At 42.9% G+C, this 17331-nt stretch overlaps 6 protein-coding genes across 6 annotated transcripts; 5 read left to right on the top strand and 1 right to left on the bottom strand.

Moving 5' to 3' along the window:
- Positions 1-213: 213 nt before the first annotated feature.
- LOC121467073 (transmembrane 9 superfamily member 3-like) lies at positions 214-4045 on the top strand. Its single transcript, XM_041708036.1, has 5 exons — positions 214-504; positions 560-1117; positions 1689-2422; positions 2841-3071; positions 3136-4045. Exons 1-5 carry the CDS (start codon positions 379-381, stop codon positions 3278-3280), a joined length of 1794 nt encoding a protein of 597 aa, XP_041563970.1. The 5' UTR covers positions 214-378; the 3' UTR covers positions 3281-4045.
- Positions 4046-4292: 247 nt separating this feature from the next.
- On the top strand, positions 4293-7197 carry LOC121467054 (transmembrane 9 superfamily member 3). The gene is made up of 4 exons (XM_041707860.1): positions 4293-4325; positions 4762-5573; positions 5993-6223; positions 6288-7197. Exons 1-4 carry the CDS (start codon positions 4293-4295, stop codon positions 6430-6432), a joined length of 1221 nt encoding a protein of 406 aa, XP_041563794.1. The 3' UTR covers positions 6433-7197.
- A 1347-nt stretch (positions 7198-8544) lies between these two features.
- Positions 8545-9925, top strand: LOC108147480 (basic proline-rich protein). The gene is made up of 2 exons (XM_017274030.2): positions 8545-8651; positions 8711-9925. Exons 1-2 carry the CDS (start codon positions 8615-8617, stop codon positions 9607-9609), a joined length of 936 nt encoding a protein of 311 aa, XP_017129519.1. The 5' UTR covers positions 8545-8614; the 3' UTR covers positions 9610-9925.
- Positions 9926-10237: 312 nt separating this feature from the next.
- LOC108147479 (membrane-bound alkaline phosphatase) lies at positions 10238-12086 on the bottom strand. The gene has a single exon (XM_017274029.2). The coding sequence runs from the start codon at positions 12037-12039 to the stop codon at positions 10480-10482; it is 1560 nt and encodes a 519-aa protein (XP_017129518.1). The 5' UTR covers positions 12040-12086; the 3' UTR covers positions 10238-10479.
- Positions 12087-12319: 233 nt separating this feature from the next.
- LOC108147383 (alkaline phosphatase) lies at positions 12320-15085 on the top strand. The gene is made up of 3 exons (XM_017273818.2): positions 12320-12470; positions 13255-14399; positions 14678-15085. The coding sequence occupies exons 1-3, from the start codon at positions 12386-12388 to the stop codon at positions 15017-15019; spliced, it is 1572 nt and encodes a 523-aa protein (XP_017129307.2). The 5' UTR covers positions 12320-12385; the 3' UTR covers positions 15020-15085.
- A 323-nt stretch (positions 15086-15408) lies between these two features.
- Positions 15409-17257, top strand: LOC108147507 (cytochrome P450 307a1). The gene has a single exon (XM_017274075.2). It carries the CDS (start codon positions 15435-15437, stop codon positions 17055-17057), a length of 1623 nt encoding a protein of 540 aa, XP_017129564.1. The 5' UTR covers positions 15409-15434; the 3' UTR covers positions 17058-17257.
- Positions 17258-17331: the final 74 nt, after the last annotated feature.

The following is a 17331-nucleotide window of genomic DNA, read 5'->3' as shown; positions in this document are numbered from 1 at the left end:
GTTCTTGTTGTAATGAAATAATAACAGTAAGAAAAATGATTAATCCTCGTAAGAAAATCCATTTACGTTATAGAACAAATAAAATGTGAGCGAGCGGAATTTTCAAATGTAACAAGTAAATGGCCACACTAAATCCCGCTGTGCCAGTGTTGCACAACTCTCGATTCGGGAAAGTGACGTGTGTTCTAGTTCTGTGATTTGGTTCCTAAAAACCGGAACCAGCACAAATGAACTGACTTTACGTTTACGAGATCTATTTTTCTGTCGGCAAATCTGAATTGTTAGGAAAACTGTTTGGAAAATTGTTTGGAAAGGCAATCAAATCACGCCTTCAGAGCAAGGTCACCGGAAGACGCGTTACCAAGGTCGCCACTGAAGATGGTCGGCACCACCACAATCTGCACCACCAAGGTGGCTGCGCCAAAGTTTCGTGCAATTTGTTTATGTCTGCTCATCGCCAGCTGCTACGTGTCGCAGTCCCAAGCGGATGAGCACAACCACAAGGTGAGTTTGGGTCCCTTGCCTACACGCAGTTGCACTACATCTCCTATATTTCTAGTACAATGACCGAGAGGAGGTGGTCCTGTGGATGAACACGGTGGGTCCGTATCACAATCGGCAGGAGACCTACGCCTACTTCTCCCTGCCCTTCTGCAGTGGCCAAAAGTCCTCGATTTCGCATTACCACGAGACCCTCAGTGAAGCCCTCCAAGGAGTGGAACTGGAGTTCAGTGGCTACGAGATGGAGTTCAAGAACGATGCCCCGCGATCCGTCATCTGCATGATCACCTTGCAGGAGGAGAGCGCCAAGGCATTCACTTATGCCGTGAAGAACGAGTACTGGTACCAGATGTACATCGACGGGCTGCCCATTTGGGGAAAGGTCGGCGAGCGGGACGAACGGGATGGAAAATACTATATCTTTTCGCACAAGAAGTTCGACATTGGCTACAATGGCCAGCAAATCGTCGACATCACCCTTACCACCGATGCTCGGGAGGAACTGAAGCCGGGCTCGCAAATCAACTTCTCCTACGAGGTCAACTGGAAGCCCAGCAAGGTGGAGTTCAAGAATCGATTCGACAAGTACCTGGACCCCAACTTCTTCCAACACAGGGTGCGTATTAAATATTGTAAACGGAAACAATAATACATTTTTCAGTATATCATGGTAATACAACCTAAGCGGGGAAAAAGTTATATCTTTAATAGTAAATCTGTCAATGAGTAAGCAGATCACGAGTTTATAGATAAAGCAAACTTTGTTTCAAAAACAACTTCCTGTGAATGAATCATTGCAACAGTTAAAGTTGTTTTATATTTTTAAGTGGCTTAAGTTGTTTCTAAAATCAATTGTGGCCGAGTTGAGCTATATAGAACTTTGATATCTGAGATCAGATCTAGAAAATTACCACCATTGGTATTCCAGAAATCTCTCGGGTTGTTTGGACACCACCGTACGAGGATGCCAAACATTATATTTCCATTGCTTAAGCTAATGTTTTAAATTAAAACACGACAAATATATCAAATTCATGTTATTTAGAATCAAAGAACCATAAATATATTTCTGGAATTCAATTTTTTAATTAAGTTACAATTTAATATAGATTATATTTCCGCCAGATGTTGTGCTATTCTTTCCAAAATTATTAATTTATATTTACCCTTTCTTTAAACCCCTACAGATCCATTGGTTCAGCATTTTCAACAGTTTCATGATGGTCATTTTCCTGGTGGGTCTCGTATCTATGATTCTGATGCGAACTTTGCGCAAGGATTATGCGCGGTACAGCAAAGACGAGGAGGTGGACGACATGGAGCGCGATCTGGGCGATGAGTACGGATGGAAGCAGGTGCACGGCGACGTCTTCCGTTCGCCACCAAACACGCTGCTGTTTTCGGCTTTGGTTGGAGCTGGATACCAACTAATTTCGGTGGTGTTTTGTGTGATTATGTTCGCCATAGTCGGTGAACTGTACACGGAACGTGGTTCCATGCTGTCCACCGCCATATTTGTGTATGCTGCGACCTCTCCAATTAATGGTTACTTTGGAGGATCACTGTATGCCCGATTGGGAGGACGAATGTGGATTCGGCAGATGCTGGTCTCCGCATTTACAGTCCCAGTGGCTGTGTGTGGCACGGCTTTCCTGATCAATTTCATTGCCATCGGTTATCACGCCTCGAGAGCCATTCCCTTTGGCACTATGGTGGCTGTCACCTGCATCTGTCTCTTTGTGATCCTGCCCTTGACTTTGGTGGGCACTGTGGTGGGCCGCAACCTGGACGGACAGCCGGACTTCCCGTGTCGAGTGAACGCTGTACCACGACCCATTCCCGAAAAGAAGTGGTACATGGAGCCGCTGATTATTGTCCTCCTGGGTGGCGTCTTGCCCTTCGGCTCCATCTTTATTGAGATGTAAGTGTTTACCGAACATTTTAGGCAATTTTTAATCAAAACATGATGCGCATATTTACAATACAGTAATTATTTACTTAGTATAAAAGCAATCATATCACGAATAATTTACTTTACAATGATAATCCAGAATACAAATTTTTTTCCATTTCTCAGATTAGTGATAAATATATATTTAATATATATATAATTTAATGCCAAAAAGGTCAACTATGAACTATGAATAAGTTTTTATCATAATACATGGCCCCTAAGTACTTATAATTTTCGAAAATTTGCTTTAAAAACAAAATGATCCCGAAAAGGTCGAAAAAGACATATTATATATTGTTTAATTGATATACTATACGTTTTAGTTTGTAAGATACTAATATTATTTAAAGAGAGTAAGTTAATTTTACTGTTTTTTTCCCTACAGGTACTTTATCTTCACTTCCTTCTGGGCGTACAAAATCTACTATGTCTATGGCTTTATGTTGCTGGTGTTCAGCATCTTGACCGTGGTCACTGTGTGTGTTACTATTGTGTGCACATACTTCCTGCTGAATGCGGAGGACTACCGATGGCAGTGGACGAGTTTCATGGCGGCGGGCTCCACGTCCATTTACGTGTATGCCTACTCCTTTTACTACTTCTTTTTTAAGACCAAGTAAGTCGCTTATTTGTGATTAATACAATGATAGTCTTTAATAAATATAATATGTTTTTTGCAGAATGTTTGGTCTGTTCCAAACGGCCTTCTACTTTGGCTACATGGCCCTCTTCAGCGGCGCCTTGGGAATTATCTGCGGCACCGTCGGCTATGTGGGCACGAATCTCTTCGTGCGCAAAATCTATTCCAATGTGAAAATAGACTAAGAGCCCTGCGACTCGAACCGCCGCAACCCGCCCCCAGATCTGTATATCATCCTAATCGATTTACACTTGTATTTATTGAGTAGAGTTTTAGTTCTGTGTGTTTTCATTTGCTCCAGTTGGCTCTTCTCTCCGTCTCTTTTTGCGTTTCTCACTTCTCATGTTGGTGTGAAAATGAATGCCAGTCCAATGTATTCGCACCAAAGATTAAATATTCAGTTTAACGATGTACACGCAGGGCACATATATAACTTAAATAGTGCTTTTCGGAATTGTAAGACTTTGAAATGAACTTTGAAATCTAATTCTGACGAAATGTAGAAAAAATAACATTAAGATATAATTGAAAATTGAAAGCTCAGTTTCTTGCATTTACTTTCTAATAGATTTAAGAGGCAATTATTAATCTTATCTTTTTCAATTGGAGTCTCCCCTAATTCCATAAAATTAATAATTAAAAAATAACCAAGATTAACTTTTGTATTGCTTTGTATATTTTCATATCTAAATATTGATAGTCTTATATTTTCTACAAAGTCCGAAGATTACATTTTTGCCTTATATGTGCTCAGAGTTTGCGTATGCCTGCGTACCGTATACATCAAGTATTTTATTTGAATCGTTTGCCTAGAAAACTTATCAATCTATGCAATTGCAACAAAATGTGACTTGAACTTGTTTGCGCCAATTAAGTTTATGTACGATGCAAGAAATGTGCTGATTAGCAATAGTCGATAATCTTATAATAAATTCAATATATAAAACCAATCCAAAGATTGATTACTTTAGATTTCACCATCATCTTAATCACTATCAAACACTAAGATCGTTAAACGATTCATAATCCGCTCAGTAACATTGACCCTCAAATTGTTGTTCAATTGTTGGGAGGCAAACAACTTGAGCGGTATTCTTTTTCGATTTTTTGACATTAATTGGTTTGCTGCTTATCTGCTGGTTTATTAGTGGGCCAATTACCGATTTTAACACTCTTAATGATTTTTGGGAAGCAACAATGCCAGAAAATAAAAAAACCAGGGAGCTTCAAGTACTTTGGAATTATTCCATGACAATACAATTGATAAAGACTTCTAGAGCGTTTTTTGTTACTGATAGGGTTTCGTTTGGGATAACGTACTTGAGCTATCATTATTATGAACAAGATTAATCCCTGCAGTCCCTCTTTTATACCCTAAACACTTTGGTAAGATAACTGACTTCTCAGTTCAATAATATTTACTTTACTTAGTATATAGTGAAAGTTCGTCAGTTCTATAATTTTTTATAATGTTAGAAAACCCAGAAATCTCTCGGGTTGTTTGGACACCACCGTACGAGGATGCCAAACATTATATTTCCATTGCTTAAGCTAATGTTTTAAATTAAAACACGACAAATATATCAAATTCATGTTATTTAGAATCAAAGAACCATAAATATATTTCTGGAATTCAATTTTTTAATTAAGTTACAATTTAATATAGATTATATTTCCGCCAGATGTTGTGCTATTCTTTCCAAAATTATTAATTTATATTTACCCTTTCTTTAAACCCCTACAGATCCATTGGTTCAGCATTTTCAACAGTTTCATGATGGTCATTTTCCTGGTGGGTCTCGTATCTATGATTCTGATGCGAACTTTGCGCAAGGATTATGCGCGGTACAGCAAAGACGAGGAGGTGGACGACATGGAGCGCGATCTGGGCGATGAGTACGGATGGAAGCAGGTGCACGGCGACGTCTTCCGTTCGCCACCAAACACGCTGCTGTTTTCGGCTTTGGTTGGAGCTGGATACCAACTAATTTCGGTGGTGTTTTGTGTGATTATGTTCGCCATAGTCGGTGAACTGTACACGGAACGTGGTTCCATGCTGTCCACCGCCATATTTGTGTATGCTGCGACCTCTCCAATTAATGGTTACTTTGGAGGATCACTGTATGCCCGATTGGGAGGACGAATGTGGATTCGGCAGATGCTGGTCTCCGCATTTACAGTCCCAGTGGCTGTGTGTGGCACGGCTTTCCTGATCAATTTCATTGCCATCGGTTATCACGCCTCGAGAGCCATTCCCTTTGGCACTATGGTGGCTGTCACCTGCATCTGTCTCTTTGTGATCCTGCCCTTGACTTTGGTGGGCACTGTGGTGGGCCGCAACCTGGACGGACAGCCGGACTTCCCGTGTCGAGTGAACGCTGTACCACGACCCATTCCCGAAAAGAAGTGGTACATGGAGCCGCTGATTATTGTCCTCCTGGGTGGCGTCTTGCCCTTCGGCTCCATCTTTATTGAGATGTAAGTGTTTACCGAACATTTTAGGCAATTTTTAATCAAAACATGATGCGCATATTTACAATACAGTAATTATTTACTTAGTATAAAAGCAATCATATCACGAATAATTTACTTTACAATGATAATCCAGAATACAAATTTTTTTCCATTTCTCAGATTAGTGATAAATATATATTTAATATATATATAATTTAATGCCAAAAAAGGTCAACTATGAACTATGAATAAGTTTTTATCATAATACATGGCCCCTAAGTACTTATAATTTTCGAAAATTTGCTTTAAAAACAAAATGATCCCGAAAAGGTCGAAAAAGACATATTATATATTGTTTAATTGATATACTATACGTTTTAGTTTGTAAGATACTAATATTATTTAAAGAGAGTAAGTTAATTTTACTGTTTTTTTCCCTACAGGTACTTTATCTTCACTTCCTTCTGGGCGTACAAAATCTACTATGTCTATGGCTTTATGTTGCTGGTGTTCAGCATCTTGACCGTGGTCACTGTGTGTGTTACTATTGTGTGCACATACTTCCTGCTGAATGCGGAGGACTACCGATGGCAGTGGACGAGTTTCATGGCGGCGGGCTCCACGTCCATTTACGTGTATGCCTACTCCTTTTACTACTTCTTTTTTAAGACCAAGTAAGTCGCTTATTTGTGATTAATACAATGATAGTCTTTAATAAATATAATATGTTTTTTGCAGAATGTTTGGTCTGTTCCAAACGGCCTTCTACTTTGGCTACATGGCCCTCTTCAGCGGCGCCTTGGGAATTATCTGCGGCACCGTCGGCTATGTGGGCACGAATCTCTTCGTGCGCAAAATCTATTCCAATGTGAAAATAGACTAAGAGCCCTGCGACTCGAACCGCCGCAACCCGCCCCCAGATCTGTATATCATCCTAATCGATTTACACTTGTATTTATTGAGTAGAGTTTTAGTTCTGTGTGTTTTCATTTGCTCCAGTTGGCTCTTCTCTCCGTCTCTTTTTGCGTTTCTCACTTCTCATGTTGGTGTGAAAATGAATGCCAGTCCAATGTATTCGCACCAAAGATTAAATATTCAGTTTAACGATGTACACGCAGGGCACATATATAACTTAAATAGTGCTTTTCGGAATTGTAAGACTTTGAAATGAACTTTGAAATCTAATTCTGACGAAATGTAGAAAAAATAACATTAAGATATAATTGAAAATTGAAAGCTCAGTTTCTTGCATTTACTTTCTAATAGATTTAAGAGTCAATTATTAATCTTATCTTTTTCAATTGGAGTCTCCCCTAATTCCATAAAATTAATAATTAAAAAATAACCAAGATTAACTTTTGTATTGCTTTGTATATTTTCATATCTAAATATTGATAGTCTTATATTTTCTACAAAGTCCGAAGATTACATTTTTGCCTTATATGTGCTCAGAGTTTGCGTATGCCTGCGTACCGTATACATCAAGTATTTTATTTGAATCGTTTGCCTAGAAAACTTATCAATCTATGCAATTGCAACAAAATGTGACTTGAACTTGTTTGCGCCAATTAAGTTTATGTACGATGCAAGAAATGTGCTGATTAGCAATAGTCGATAATCTTATAATAAATTCAATATATAAAACCAATCCAAAGATTGATTACTTTAGATTTCACCATCATCTTAATCACTATCAAACACTAAGATCGTTAAACGATTCATAATCCGCTCAGTAACATTGACCCTCAAATTGTTGTTCAATTGTTGGGAGGCAAACAACTTGAGCGGTATTCTTTTTCGATTTTTTGACATTAATTGGTTTGCTGCTTATCTGCTGGTTTATTAGTGGGCCAATTACCGATTTTAACACTCTTAATGATTTTTGGGAAGCAACAATGCCAGAAAATAAAAAAACCAGGGAGCTTCAAGTACTTTGGAATTATTCCATGACAATACAATTGATAAAGACTTCTAGAGCGTTTTTTGTTACTGATAGGGTTTCGTTTGGGATAACGTACTTGAGCTATCATTATTATGAACAAGATTAATCCCTGCAGTCCCTCTTTTATACCCTAAACACTTTGGTAAGATAACTGACTTCTCAGTTCAATAATATTTACTTTACTTAGTATATAGTGAAAGTTCGTCAGTTCTATAATTTTTTATAATGTTAGGTGTAGGTGTTTGGGTCTTATTTGATAGGTATGACTAGTATTGAGTGAAAATTCTTTCGAAACGAGGAAAAGTAGAGTTTTTTAGAGTATTTATAGATTTAAACTGAGGCTCACAGTCCTCCTTCATCCGGTTTTACTTTTCCGCTTATCTGAACGCTCAAGAGGCCCAAAGTCACCAGTTTTCAAGAGAATGACGATCGTTTGCAAGTGGACACTTACAGAATGGATGAGTGCCACTTATGACGCGTGTTTTCGACGGCTTTGTCAATGGAACTCTTAGATTAGTCGGAAATGTCGTAGAACCTTTTCATTTAAATCCGTCTTAGGAACATATTGATTTCGTAATTTATGCTAATTCTGGCACACGAAAATTATAACGGCGCTCCAGAGAAGATCTCCAGAATTTCCTTTTCAAATTTCTGGGTGTCATTTTGATGGCAAGCGCCCACATTTAGTCACATAAATTGTCTGACTTAATCACAATTTACGACTTGGTTGACATTTGATGCATTTTTGAAGTTTTCCCTGCTGACTGTTGGCCAAGAACCAGAACCTTGCTGACCCGGTTTATGAGCTCGGCCCTTGAGGTCTAATGATATTCGTGTGTATTTTGTTGCATAAATTATCATAAACGTCAGCGAACACCGTGGTAAATGCCTTTTTCCGTTTGATCTGTATAACATTTCCCTTTCGATTGTGGGCTCGGAACAGTTATGGAGATGCGGGAAATGTGTTTTGGGCTTGATCTTGAGATTATTTGGTTTATTTAATATGTACATTAAAATATTTGTCAACTCTTTTGATCTGGTCTCGAGTTTTCCAGCTTATAAAAGCGGCTACCGAGTCCTAGGCTCAGCTCAGTCTGTCTCAAAGTGGTTTCTCATCAGCATCATGGGTTATTGGGGTCTCTTGGCTTTTTTGGCTTTGGGTGAGTTTATAAAGAGTTCTTTTTATTGTACAATTTTGTGATACATTATGTGCCTGTAGGCCTTTGCTCTACTGTTCAGTCTTCTTTGGTGAAATGCTCGTGTGATCCTGGTGCCAAGGGCGAGCGAGGACCTCCTGGGCCGCCCGGTCCTCCTGGTGGCTATTGGGGCTATCCGCCCATGGGTCCTTATCCTCCAAATCTGCCCATTATCCCGGGACCTAGAGGCTTACCCGGTCCACCGGGTCCTCCTGGATATTGTTTTCCCTGTCCAGCGGTGCCACCTGTGGTTCCACCTGTGGTTCCACCTGTGGTCCCACCTGTGGTTCCACCTGTGCTTCCACCTGGAGTGCCCGTTCCACCGTTCATTTCCACCCAAGCAGTTCCTGGTGGAGGAGCATCCGCCTTGACCACTGCCGTGGGCAACATTATAGTCATTCCCGGAGGAACTGGAACAGGACTAACTGGTCGCGCTCAGTTCTTCCACATTTCGCCCGATGGTCAGGTGATCCAGATCGAGCGACCGCAGAATCTGCCCAGTGAACTATTCGATTCACCTGCTGGCCAGAGCCCTCAGCCTCAGTCCACTTCCGCATCTCTGTCGGGGATCACACCACCCGCTGTGCAAGTGGCACCCACTCAGCCTACGCCCGGAGAACTGGTTGCCCCGCAGACTACATCGTTGCCGGAAAATATAGAAGAAACCGTATATGCTGTGGGCAATCGAAAGGACTTCCTGCGAGGAAGCACCGATGCCAGCGATTGGCGGAGGATTCTCCTCTTGGGCGAGAGACCCCCCGATGGATTGCTCACTCCCAAGGGCCACTCCGTCCAGCAGCACAATCCCAACCAGCTGGAGAACAGCATGGAGAACTTCCAGAAAGCTCTGGTCGAGCTCAAGGAGAAGTATGCGACGCTCATCCAACCGCGCAGTTCCAATCAATATGCAGTCATCATTTGAGGAGCAAAGTCGAGATTGGAGTTGGTTGAATATTTAAATAAAAACTGTACTGATAATGTCTAACAATAATCTGACTTACCATTATTAAAAACGATTGGTTGTCACGTTTAATTATTTAGGTATCGCTAATAGTAGTTAAAGTAAACAAAATCAAAGATAAATAAATTTCGACGGTTTAACAAAAATAGAAATACTTATCAGGGTATTCCCATCGGAATTCCGTAATGACAATTATCAACAATGATTATGCGCAAAATATATTCCACAATTATAAAAGATTCTTTAGAGAACCTAAATTAAATGGATAGTACAATGATTTTAAGTTTTATTAACTCATTTGGGGGAATGCGTATCATAAAGACTGATATTTGCGATATGAGAAATTCTGGGAAAGATAGCAATAGATATCAAACAAATCGCATTTAGTTGTCTACTTCAAAATTCAATTTGTTGCACTAGTTTATCAAATTAAATAGATTTAATTTTCTGATTAAAATTTAAAAATAATATTTCTAAGAATTGGTGGGTAAATAATTTTTGGTTTGGGACCTTGATATAAATCTTCAAAAGCAGTTCTTTCCGATCACACCACACGCCCAAAGACAAAGTCCAAAACTAGAATGTTTCGTACAGTTCTAATCGGATTTAATCGCGTTTTTTATGTCTGCCTATAATCAGACAATATTGGTATATTTAGTTTTTCTTATTGATAGGAGTAATCCCCGATCGAATATATTTTTCTCGAGGGCCATGTGTCGCAGCACCTGTCAATTGTTGAGTATTCGTATGACACGATAAAGCGTACGTGAGAATCGTCTAGTGGACGAGCTAATTAAGAGTCCTTCGGCCTGTCAATCACCTCTTCATTCTTCATTCCTTATCACAGGCGGTAAGTCCGTCGCCAACGCACGCGGCAAAGGCCATGATGTGCGGAATGGTGTTCTGCTCGTAGACTCCGGTGAAGAGATGGGCCCAGGGTCCGGAGGCAAAGACGCCGACATCCTCGCCGCCGTGGGTCTCCGACTCCAGGGGCACCGTGGCGGGGAAGAGCTGGTCAAAGTCACCGATGGTGGGCAGACTGGTGGGATCCTCGCGCTCGTGGGTCTCCGTGTTGTAGAAGTCCTCGAAACTCTTGCCGTTCGCATAGCTCAGTGCCAGATAGGGTTTGCCATCCTGGCCCTTCGCCTTGGCCGCTCCGAAGATGTCGCTGCCGCGGGGCTGGTAGCCGGACACGCTGAAGGTGTGCGAGTGATCCGAGGTGACCACGATGAGCGTCTCCTCCGGGTTGGTCATCTCCCTGGCCCTCTTCACCGCCTTCGATAGCTCGGCGGTCTCGTCCAGAGCAATTCGCGCCATGGTGTCGTGATGACTGATGTCGATCTTTCCCCCCTCGACGAAGAGGAAGTAGCCCTGCTCCTCGGTTTCCAGCACTTCAATGGCCTTCTGCGTCATCTCCTCCAGTGTGGGCTCATTGTTGTTCGGATCGGCCAACTGTTCGAGGTGGTAGTGCAAGTGACTCTTGCTGAACAGACCCAATAGTCTGCCCGTTTCGGTGGCATTCACTTCGAGCAGTTTCTTCTGCGTTTTAACAAACGTATTGCCCTCGCTTAAGGCCTCGAATTCCTCGACGAGATTGCGGCCATCGGTGCGTCTGCCCTTGTCGTAGTGCTCCGGACTGTAGAAGCTCCGCTTGCCACCACCCAGCATTACCTTCAGTTTGCTGCCCACTTCGCCATGGATCAACTGGACGGCTATGTCCTGGAGACCCTCCGATTGCTCACCGCAGGCCTCCTCCAGGGCAGCATTGTTCTCCCACTCACGGTCGGCGACATGGGCGTAGACGCCCGAGGGCGAGGCATGGGTCACTCGGGTGGTGGTCACCAGTCCAGCTGCCTTTCCCGCATCCATGGCCCATTTGCCCAGGGAGAAGACATGGTTCTTTTCATCGGCCATGGCCAAGCAGTCGCCTCTCTTCACATGGGCATTCACGCCAATGGTTCCGTAGTTGGCCTTCACTCCGCACAGGTAGGAGGTGGAGGTGCAGGCACTGTCGGGAACTATCTTGTCCACCGAGTAGGTCTTGGACAGCCCGGTGAATGGAAACTCTTCGAACGAGAGCTTCAGCTCTTCGCCTCCAATGTAGCTACGGGCAGCAGCCAGAGTGGCCAAACCCATGCCATCGCCCAGGAATAGGATTATGTTCTTGGCCTTGTTCGTGTTCCTCACATACTCCAGCTTCTCACGGATGAGTTTCTTGCCGGCCGAGTGCCAGTACTCCTGGGTGTCCTCGCCGGCAATCGTACGAAGTCTGGGACTACTGGGCAGATGCGGATGCATTCGCTCCTCGTCGACGGGAGCTTTTCCAGGCACTGCTGCCCCCGAAACGATGGTCAGCAGGGCCAGACCAAACCAGAACTTAGGACTCAGCATTTCGGAGATGCTTTCACTGCGCCAGCCAAGTGAACACTGTACTCCGGACTCACTCACCGCCCATTAATATACCATCAGGTGCAGCTTGGGGGATCGGCTAATTTACGACCTCTTCTTGAACAGACCGTGATACTCACGTTTCTAGGCACTCGAGATAATTAATCGATCGCCACTTTAGATTGCTCAAATCACAAAAACAATCATATGTACAATGCTTATGTGTATGACAGGAAGAACGCTTTGAGAATCGGAGGCTATATAACCGGGCCAATCCGTCTATTTTGGCCAGTCTCGCGGTCAATTTCGAACCGAGCATTTCTCAGCTTCAAGTTACCGCCCCCTCAAGATGGTAAAAATTGGACTGATCGTGTGCTTTTCCGCTCTCCTGTTCATCCAGGTTCGGAGTGAACTAACCGATGACCGAGAAAATGGTAAGTGTTGCCGAAAGAAAATACGAAGGGAGCCCCCTTAACCAATCGTATTCGTTTGGGCTCCAACCTTATCTACAGCCAATTGAAAAAACCCACCTGCCTTATCGCAAATCTTGTGGCTTTATTAGACTGGGCTAATCTATATCTACATATATATGTTAGGTTATCATCGAAAAGGTAATATGATTTACGATTCATTCGTTCATGATGAATGAATGTTAAACGTTTATTTAGTTCTCGTAAACAAGTGAATTGTAAATGATAACTGAAAATATATTGCCATTTATAGCTGAATTAAAAATAAAATAAACATTTTATAGGTATTACAAAATTATTATTAAGCAAACAGTTCAGAAATTCTTTATCTTTAATTCGTTCTACTACAATTTAAAAAAAAACTATAAAAAGTAAATGGATCTTATTTATCTGTATATGCATATCATTTATACTATCTGCAAAAAGAACTAAAATACCTTACAAAAAGTCAAATATTTAACCTTTTGGACTCAAATTAAGAGTCATAACACCTGCATATTTAAGCGATAAAATTACGAAGTCATGATGAAACTATTAAAGATTAAAACGTTTTTAGCACGTTTTATGAAGGTTTAATCAGGTGCGATTTTCCAGCGATTAAATTGAAGCCCATAAATAGCTATAATTAAAACTGATTTATAGATCTAATCTAGGACAGCCAGAAAACATGTTTACCACTTCAAAATGTAGTTTTATTAGACCAACTTTCCCGGCGATTAGTTGCTAACCCAAAGTCCGGTCCTTACAGCCCAACATCCCCGACTGGCGTCATCACGCGACTTCGAGGCCCTTGACGAGGAGCTGGAAACACGGTTCTGGCACGATAAGGCCCAATCGATTCTGGCCGATAAGCTGGCTAGCCACAACAAACTCAACGAGAATCGAGCCAAGAACGTGATCCTCTTTCTGGGCGACGGCATGTCCATCCACACGATAGCGGCCACACGTGCCTTCATGGGCGATAGCAACAAGCAGGTCTTCTTCGAGAAGTTCCCCTACCTGGGACTGTCCAAGACCTATGCGGTGGATGAACGCACTCCGGACTCGGCCAGCACGGCCACGGCCTATTTGACCGGAGTCAAGGCCAACTATGGCACCATCGGAGTGAATGCCCAGGTGCAGAGGGGCGATTGTGTGACCAATTCCAGTAACCATGTCCACAGCATTGGTCAGTGGGCTCAGGAGGCGGGCAAGTGGGCGGGCATTGTGACCACCGCCCGGGTGACACATGCCTCTCCAGCCGGCGTTTATGCCCATGTGGCTGAGCGGAACTGGGAGCACGACGGCGAGATCGTTAACTCAAAGTGCAGTCCGGATATCAACACGGACACGGCCCGCCAACTGGTGGAGTGGCCAGTGGGCCAGGAACTTCGCGTCATACTGGGCGGTGGTCGGTCCAATTTCCGGGATCAGTCCCAGCACGATGAAGTTGGCGTTGCGGGCCTGCGAACCGATGGCCGAGATCTGATCCATGACTGGCAGGAGATCAAGAAACGCCAGGGATCGGAGGGCAGGTATGTGTGGTCCCTCAAGGGCCTCAAGGAAACGGATCTCAGCAAGACGGACTATCTGCTTGGGCTCTTCGACACTTCCCATCTGCCCTACCACGGTGATCGTCGGCGCACCCACTACGAGGACGCGGAGCCATCCCTTTCCGACATGACAGAGGCGGCCATCGATTTGCTCAGTAAGAACGAGGAGGGTTACTTCCTCTTCGTGGAGAGCGGTCGCATCGATATGGCCCATCACGCCACGAAAGCGAGGAAGGCTCTGGAGGATACCCAAGAATTCGCGGCGGCCGTGGAAAAGGCAAGGAAAATGACCAACGATGAGGACACTCTCATCGTGGTTACGTCGGATCACTCGCACACCATGTCTATCAATGGCTACCCGGTGAGTAGAGTTATTGTAGGAATAACTATTTAAAATATTAACTTTGAAAGGATTCATTCCTGGTATAGAAAACCAATTAATATTTATTTTTAATAAGGAGATATAAAGAAAATATTATCAAGAAAATAAAATCAATTTTAAGAAATCTAAAACTTAAGTATAATCATTCAAACATTTTCTGAAGACTTTCTAAGCTTAATTTCTTATAACAACATAAGTAATCTTAAGCTGCTAACTAAGTATTTTTTCTAATCCACTTACCCATCTTCTCTATTTAGTATCGTCGCCAGAACATCCTGTCCCTGGCTCCCAACCTGGCTGATGACGAACTGCCGTTTACCATCCTGTCCTATGCAAATGGTCCAGGATTCATCGATACCTACAGTTCCGAGTCGGGACGCATTGATCTTGCCCATGTGGACACGACGAACGAGGAGTTCGCCTTCCAGGCCACGGTTCCCTTGAGTAGCGAAACCCATGGCGCCGAGGATGTGGGTGTCTTCGCCTCCGGTCCCTTCGAGCATCTCTTCACTGGCAATTTCGAGCAGAGCTCCATCCCAGCGATGATGGCTTATGCGGCCAACATTGGACCCTTCGCGAAGGACAAACTGAATGAGTAATAAAGACTTCATTAAAATCACATACTCGTACGGAATACTCAATAAATAAAGAGTAGTTTAAGATTAGTCCACGGGGGAGTTTATTAAATGGCTCTTAATATTAGGGGAAAATTAAAACGCTATTAAAATGTAGTAAAATCAAAATTAGAATAAACAGACAATCAATAACAACTTTATCATTCTTATCAGTTTCCATCCTGATGATTCATGTTATGGGAAAAACAAACCATTAAAACCAAAACAATCAGGTAGCAATTTCACTGAAAGAGCAGGTAATATCTCATCCCACAAAGGGAAACAATTCTTATCCCGAAGGATATACAAACATCCTGGCTCGGTGTGTACCTGGCTACTTGATTTGCTTGGCCATCGTCAGTTGTGTTTTGCACTCTCTACCTTCAAGAACTACGCCAAAATGTGGCTTATTTTGGCTTCCAGTGTTTCGGCCATTTTAATAGGTATTGTGATCACATCATACATGACTATTTTCTATGGATTCAAACGATGCGTTGTTCAGCCCGTTAAAAATGGAAATGTAACTCCAACGAGCGAAATAGCTTACCGAAAATGTGGACAAGCCCCAGGTCCACTGCCTTGGCCCATTATTGGAAACCTGCATCTGCTGGATCGCTATCGAGATAGTCCCTTTGCTGGATTTAGCGAGTTGGCCAAACAATACGGGGACATTTACTCCCTGACTCTTGGACACACACGCTGCTTGGTGGTGAACAATCTGGAGCTGATCCGTGAGGTCCTGAACGAAAATGGCAAGGTGATGGGTGGACGACCGGACTTCATACGCTATCATAAGCTATTTGGAGGCGAGCGGAGCAATTCATTGGCCCTCTGCGACTGGTCGCAACTGCAGCAGAAGAGGAGGAACCTCGCCCGACGTCACTGTTCGCCCAGGGAGTCCTCCTCCTTCTACATGAAAATGTCCCAAATCGGATGCGAGGAGATGGAGCACTGGAATCGCGAGCTTAGGCAACATCTGATCCCGGGTGAACCTGTCGAGCTAAAGCCGCTCATTCTCAAGGCCTGTGGCAACATGTTTAGTCAGTATATGTGCTCCCTGAGATTCGACTACGATGATGTGGAGTTCCAGCAGGTTGTGCAGTGCTTTGATGAGATTTTCTGGGAGATCAATCAGGGTCATCCCCTGGACTTTCTACCCTGGCTGTATCCCTTCTACCGGCGGCACCTCAGCAAAATCATCAACTGGTCCACGACCATCAGGAAATTCATACTGGAACGGATTATCTGTCACCGGGAGGTGTACATCGACTTGGATGAACCGGATAGGGATTTTACCGATGCCCTGCTAAGAAGTCTCATTGAGGACAAAGAGGTTTCCCGGAACACGATCATCTTTATGCTGGAGGATTTCATTGGTGGACACTCGGCAGTCGGAAATCTTGTGATGCTGGTTTTGGCCTATATAGCCAAGAATCAGGAAATAGGAGGGAGGATCCAAGAGGAAATAGACGCCATCACATTGGAGGAGGACAGACAAGTCAATCTCCTGGATATGAATGCGATGCCCTATACAATGGCCACGATCTTTGAGGTGCTGCGATACTCATCCTCGCCGATTGTTCCCCATGTGGCCACAGAGGATACAGTGATCTCTGGCTATGGGGTCACGAAGGGCACCGTTGTGTTCATCAACAACTATGTGCTGAACACCAGCGATAAGCATTGGATCAATCCAAAAGAATTCAATCCGTTGCGGTTTCTGGAGAAATCAATTGAGCAAAGTCCCAAAAATTCCAAAGGTTGCGATTCGGGCATCGAAAGCGATAAGGAAAAACTTCAACTCAGAAAGAATATTCCCCACTTCCTACCCTTTAGCATTGGAAAACGGACTTGCATTGGCCAGAATTTAGTCAGGGGCTTCGGTTTCCTGGTCCTGGTTAACGTAATGCAGCGATATAATGTGAGCAGCAAGGATCTATCGACGATTAAGATCAGTCTAGAGAGTTTGGCACTGCCTGCTAAATGTTTTCCATTGGTTTTGACACCTAGGAAAAACATATAGAGAGGGTTGTAGGAAATCGAAAGAAATACAATAATGGGAATGTCCCATTAAACGTAATCAGATAAAACAAAAAATAATTATAACTTGTTTACAATGGGTCCAAGGACCAATTAATCGAGTTGATAAGTAACTTTAAGCAATTAATGTTGATTAAGTGGATTTTTTATATGATCCTACTATTGAATATAGATTTTTAATCCCACTCTTTCAATAACTGTTGAGCTCTCCAATCAAAATAGTGAAACTATTTTACTCTCATATTTTCAAAGACTCA

Source organism: Drosophila elegans, unplaced genomic scaffold (genome assembly GCF_018152505.1).
Source record: "Drosophila elegans isolate 14027-0461.03 unplaced genomic scaffold, ASM1815250v1 contig_208, whole genome shotgun sequence".
In the NCBI taxonomy this organism is placed as follows: domain Eukaryota; kingdom Metazoa; phylum Arthropoda; class Insecta; order Diptera; family Drosophilidae; genus Drosophila; species Drosophila elegans.
The sequence above is the reverse complement of the archived record's forward strand: the minus strand, read 5'-3'. Positions and strand labels throughout refer to the sequence as shown.

Coding starts and splice junctions, on each gene's coding strand:
- LOC121467073 (XM_041708036.1), top strand. CDS start 379: ATGGTCGGCACCACCACAATCTGCACCACCAAGGTGGCTGCGCCAAAG. Junction 1,118..1,688: donor CCAACTTCTTCCAACACAGG/GTGCGTATTAAA, acceptor AAACCCCTACAG/ATCCATTGGTTCAGCATTTT. Junction 2,423..2,840: donor GGCTCCATCTTTATTGAGAT/GTAAGTGTTTAC, acceptor TTTTCCCTACAG/GTACTTTATCTTCACTTCCT.
- LOC108147480 (XM_017274030.2), top strand. CDS start 8,615: ATGGGTTATTGGGGTCTCTTGGCTTTTTTGGCTTTGG. Junction 8,652..8,710: donor CTTGGCTTTTTTGGCTTTGG/GTGAGTTTATAA, acceptor ATGTGCCTGTAG/GCCTTTGCTCTACTGTTCAG.
- LOC121467054 (XM_041707860.1), top strand. CDS start 4,293: ATGCCAGAAAATAAAAAAACCAGGGAGCTTCAA. Junction 4,326..4,761: donor AAAAAACCAGGGAGCTTCAA/GTACTTTGGAAT, acceptor AATTTAATATAG/ATTATATTTCCGCCAGATGT. Junction 5,574..5,992: donor GGCTCCATCTTTATTGAGAT/GTAAGTGTTTAC, acceptor TTTTCCCTACAG/GTACTTTATCTTCACTTCCT.
- LOC108147507 (XM_017274075.2), top strand. CDS start 15,435: ATGTGGCTTATTTTGGCTTCCAGTGTTTCGGCCATTTTAATAGGTATT.
- LOC108147383 (XM_017273818.2), top strand. CDS start 12,386: ATGGTAAAAATTGGACTGATCGTGTGCTTTTCCGCTCTCCTGTTCATC. Junction 12,471..13,254: donor AACCGATGACCGAGAAAATG/GTAAGTGTTGCC, acceptor CGGTCCTTACAG/CCCAACATCCCCGACTGGCG. Junction 14,400..14,677: donor TGTCTATCAATGGCTACCCG/GTGAGTAGAGTT, acceptor TTCTCTATTTAG/TATCGTCGCCAGAACATCCT.
- LOC108147479 (XM_017274029.2), bottom strand. CDS start 12,039: ATGCTGAGTCCTAAGTTCTGGTTTGGTCTGGCCCTGCTGACCATCGTT.